This window comes from Buceros rhinoceros, unplaced genomic scaffold (genome assembly GCF_000710305.1).
Source record: "Buceros rhinoceros silvestris isolate BGI_N320 unplaced genomic scaffold, ASM71030v1 scaffold5957, whole genome shotgun sequence".
NCBI classification, from domain to species: Eukaryota; Metazoa; Chordata; class Aves; order Bucerotiformes; family Bucerotidae; genus Buceros; species Buceros rhinoceros.
Window position 1 is genome coordinate 9978 of NW_010421450.1, and position 4592 is coordinate 14569.

At 45.6% G+C, this 4592-nt stretch overlaps 1 protein-coding gene across 1 annotated transcript in view; it reads left to right on the top strand.

The window, feature by feature from the left end:
- NPHP3 (nephronophthisis 3 (adolescent)) overlaps positions 1-4592 on the top strand; it is a gene marked incomplete at its 5' end in the record, with an annotated part of 17841 nt that overhangs the window by 9790 nt on the left and 3459 nt on the right. Inside the window, 7 exons of the mRNA XM_010139660.1 lie at positions 539-677; positions 1462-1626; positions 2121-2218; positions 2445-2567; positions 2899-3088; positions 3214-3455; positions 3822-3897. Of these exons, the coding sequence (XP_010137962.1) occupies positions 539-677; positions 1462-1626; positions 2121-2218; positions 2445-2567; positions 2899-3088; positions 3214-3455; positions 3822-3897 (1033 nt within the window). The remainder of the gene's footprint in view (positions 1-538; positions 678-1461; positions 1627-2120; positions 2219-2444; positions 2568-2898; positions 3089-3213; positions 3456-3821; positions 3898-4592) is intronic.

Sequence of the window (4592 nt, forward strand, 5' to 3'; positions counted from 1 at the left end):
CTGTGGAGAACATTAATCTTGTGCAAGAGATTACTTAAGTGCGTTGGCTTATTATTAACCTAGACTTCATCTTGTTGAGACAAACACGTGTATAGTTTGGGGACTCCCAGAAGATGAGACACCGCTTGGTAATTTACTCTGGGTGGCTCATCTTCATTACTTTTTGTTTCTGTTTTATGTCCTAGAATGCTTAATTGCTCCTGAAAACCTGGTTTGTAAATGCACTAAATGAAACAGCAGCACGTAGTTTTATCTTCACCCAACCTGATGTTCTTATTCTACTCTGGCTGGAGGACAGAACTTTTTTTTTTTTTTAAATAAAAGCTTTGCAGTTACTTAGAAAAATTAGGCACTAGGACAAAGGGTGGCTTCAGGAATTGACCTCTTCTGTGTGTGATCTCACGGGGTGCTCTGAACCTTTTAAGCCCAGTAAGAATCGAGAGTACTTTTAGAGACAGAGCTCTTACAGTCATTTCAATTCATCTCACTCGGCCAAACCTGAAACGCTGAGCCGTGCCCTTTGTGTCCCTCTGCTCAGTGTCGGGAATGCAGGAAGTATCGATGAAACCCTCCAGCGGTGTTTCCAGTGTCAGGACACGGTGTCTCTGTACAGGCTTGTTCTGAGGTCAATTCAAGAATCCCTGCAGAGCGATAGAGAGAGAGGTCTTCTGCGAGAGGTAAGCAGAGAACGCGTCACCACTTCTCCAGGCAGCGGCTGCTCTTCCCTGTGAAGAGGTTCTCCTAAGTTAAAATGTGAATTTGTGTTGGTTCATAGGTGTGATTTAGAGATTACCGAGTTATTAGTATAGAAGGGACAATTCTGTCAATCTCATTATATCTGCTGCATGACTGTGGAACGTGTGACTGCTTTGTGTTACACTTCAGCTAAGTCATTGTCTCACAAAACAAACCAGAACTTGCCACTGTGGCGTGACACAGGATTAACCCTCCCTCGCCGATTGCCACCCTGAGCCAGCGATTAACCGCACTGAGCGTAGCAGATGTAATCAAAACAGGGTGTCTTTGACTACAGGGCACTGCTTATGCGACTTCAGATTCCTCTTCCCTCCTTTGCAGCATTTCCCTGGTGTGTGGAGCATCTCTTCATTAGGACACGATACTGAGTAATAGCCAGAAGTTCTTTGGGTCTGGCAGCGTAAGACTTTCAGCGTATTTTACTTAGATGGAGATTCCTTGTGATACTGGAGTTATTTTCCTCCAATGTTTTAGGGGAGAGTCTGGGGAGCATTTGTTTTTCCCAGAGCGTCCCATTTGGTGCTTTATCTGTTAGAATATTAATCCATTAGCACCGAGGACTGTTCGTTGAGGACAGGAGAGGGAACAGGCTTGTGTAGGCAGGTGGTGTTTTCCCTTGGCATATAAAGTTATGCTTTTCAGTGTAGCTAAGCTCTGCAACAAATATTGTTAGCTGTGTAAAAAGAGTTTTTCTGCTTTTTGTAGATCCTGTGTGTCATCGGCGTTAGCCACAATGGTGTGAGTGAGTCAGAGCTGATGGAACTTTACCCTGAGCTGTCTTCTGCAGTGTTAGCCTCACTCATTCACAGCCTGCACAGAATGTGTTTGCTGACGTACGGCTGTGGCTTGCTGAAGTTCCAGCATCTCCAGGTAAATGCTGTAGTGAAGTGAAAATCCACCCCCTCAGCCCCTGCTGGATTTCAGATCCGTTCTGTTAACTGGGTAGGCAGTGATCTGTTTGTGTTTGCTCAGCCGTTTTCCTTAACATCTGGCCTGATGTTCGAATCACCTTGAAAACCCCTAGAGCTGTAATACCGGCACTGGTCAGTATTGCTCAGCAGCTGAGAGCCTGGTGTCTCCAATCTTCAGCCATTCCTGACCTATCAGCTCTTAACTCCCTGTGTCCTAGAAAACTCTGGTCCCACAAAACAACGAGCAGCACTGAAGGAGAAGGGAATATCGTCTAAATAACCAGAGCTTTGGCCTAGTCTAAGATGATCTGTTTGTAGTGCCTTTGTCATTGTTTCAGTCCTACAACACGAGATGTGTTTCATAAAGAAATCTTGCGTGATCCCCTGTCTCTTGTTGGCACTCAGTAAACAAATTAGCTGCGTTATCTTTCTCTTAATTATGCTCTCCTTCAGGCTTGGGAGATGGTGAGACTGGAGTATATGGAAGGAGGTGAAAATGTGATTTCTGCCTATAGACAAAAGCTCGTGGAGTATTTCACTGCCCAGCTGAGGTAGGTCAGAATTCCTCCAGATGTGCTCACCGCAGCCTTTATGTCTCACAGATATCAGTGTTTTCTTCATGTAGCTGCTTTGACTCGTTTTAGTAGAGTATGATGGCAAAATAACTCTGCAGCCCGCCAGCTGCAGTCCGCCTGTTCGGACATTCAGGAACAGCAGTTGCATGCTTGCTTAGTTTTCACATCTGGTTGTAACTTGGATTTGCTTTCCTTTCAGCAGTGGAGACCGAGTGACCTGGAGAAGTGCAGATGAACTTCCCTGGCTCTTCCAACAGCAGGGAGATAAGCAAAAGCTGCACAAGTGTCTTTTGAATCTCTTTGTATCCCAGAACCTTTACAAAAGGTACAAAGGTAGCCACTGCTTCGGCGGTCGTAAACATTTCCACGCAATTATTTGTTAGTGTAAATCAGAAGATGACAGTTAAAGGAACTTGAATAGTAGAGGCTGAAATGCTAAATGCTGTTGTCATCTCAGTCACCTGCTACTGCTTCTCTGTTACGCCTCGGGGTCGGTAAAGGGATCTATACTGCTGGGTTAGGTCCAGTCTCCGTGGATTGTCTCTGTAGCTGATGTACTATGAAGGGAAAGTTCATGCAGCTGGCCCTTTTCTTTTAAGCTAGCATTAGCCTGAAAATAAAGGTGAGATGAGCTTCTTGTTTCCTTGTTAAAACAGGGGACATTTTGCAGAATTGCTGAGTTACTGGCAGCTGGTTGGGAAAGATAAGAGCTCTATGGCAGCTGAGTATTTTGACTCTCTGAAAGAATATGAAAAAAGCTGTGAGGGAGAGGAAAGTATGATCTGCCTGGCTGATCTTTATGAGACCCTGGGACGGTTTCTTAAGGACCTAGGTCTTCTCAGTCAGGTAAGTGCACTTAGAGATTGTCGTAATGGCAAGGAGGCAAATTAAGCGGGGCTCGGGGTGCGCCTCTTGTTGCGGTTGTTAAATTACTGCCTGCTGCCATCACACTCTGAACCTTGTTGGTCCAGGCTGTAGCTCCTCTGCAGCGGTCTCTGGAGATTCGTGAGACGGCACTGGATCCAGACCACCCGAGGGTGGCACAGTCCCTCCACCAGCTGGCAGGGGTTTACGTCCAGTGGAAGAAGTTTGGGAATGCTGAGCAGCTGTATAAACAGGCACTGGAAATCTCTGAAAACGCCTACGGCGCTGAACATCCTCGCGTGGCCCGTGAGCTGGATGCCCTTGCGACCTTATACCAAAAGCAGAACAAGTAAGCTTCCCTGCGCTGGTGTTTCTCTTTCATGTGGAGGTGGTACGAAAATAACAGCAAAGATTTCCTTTCTTTGGTTCTTTTTTAGAGTTTCAAACTTCCAGTGCAGCCAGGAGCCTTCCCGCTGTATTCTAGTGGGGGCCGGCTTTTGTGCTTGGTTTTCCAAAAATCTTCTCTAACTTCAGTCAGAGATGAGGAGGAGCAGTGTCTGGTCCCGGGCATTTTGGATATTCTTCTCCTTGACAGAGAGTGTGAATTTCTTCTTAAATTCTCATCAGATTTGTGTGTTCAAGTAACGTGGAAGCTTTCCTGAATACCCACTGATGCTACATTCAATATTCTAATGCTGTAAATAACTGTTTTCAGGTATGAACAGGCAGAGCAGCTGAGGAAAAAGTCCTTCAAAATTCGCCAGAAAGCAGCGAGGCGGAAGGGCAGCCTGGTAAGGACGTGCTCGATGCTCAGAAAACCCCCCCGAACCACGGGGCCTGTTACAGCCCTGCTAGTCTGATGCTGAAATGTTTTTGATAATTGAGGGCTTAGGCGGTGAAGAGTTTGTTCTGGAGTACCTGTAGTGTAGGAGTTCAGCTGGTAAGTCCAGAGCTCTGGCTGTAGCTCTGATGAAAGTTGTGAAGAGCCAGAAAAATGTTGCTGTTTCCACTGGGCTTAAATATAAGCGAATTTGGATGACGAAGATTTTTGTCCATTTCTGTAATGAGTTCTGCTGCATTTATTATTAATTTATGGATTTGTACCATTATTATGTAGTTTTATTAAGACTAGAAGATGATGGATAGGCAAAGTGTGTCACCACGGCTACGCTTTTTACTTGTACCTCACTTTGAACGTGAGCGTTGGCTTGGCAGCCTGTTTTACGAAGATCCACGCCAAGCCTCGCGTCGTACTTGCTATGAATCTGTATGTGGCATTTGGGATGGGAGATTAATTAAGTTTTGAGTTTATAAACCTAAGAATTTGATCTGAATTGGTTATTTGGGCTGCAGAGCTCATGCAAGTTAGAGGGAAAACGGAGCTGTACGACAGCGCAGACATTTAAATTCCCTGGAGCTTGGTGAAGCTGACGGCCAGATGGGAAGGAGCAGAACGCCGTTTAGCTTGGAGCCAGAGCTTCAGCAG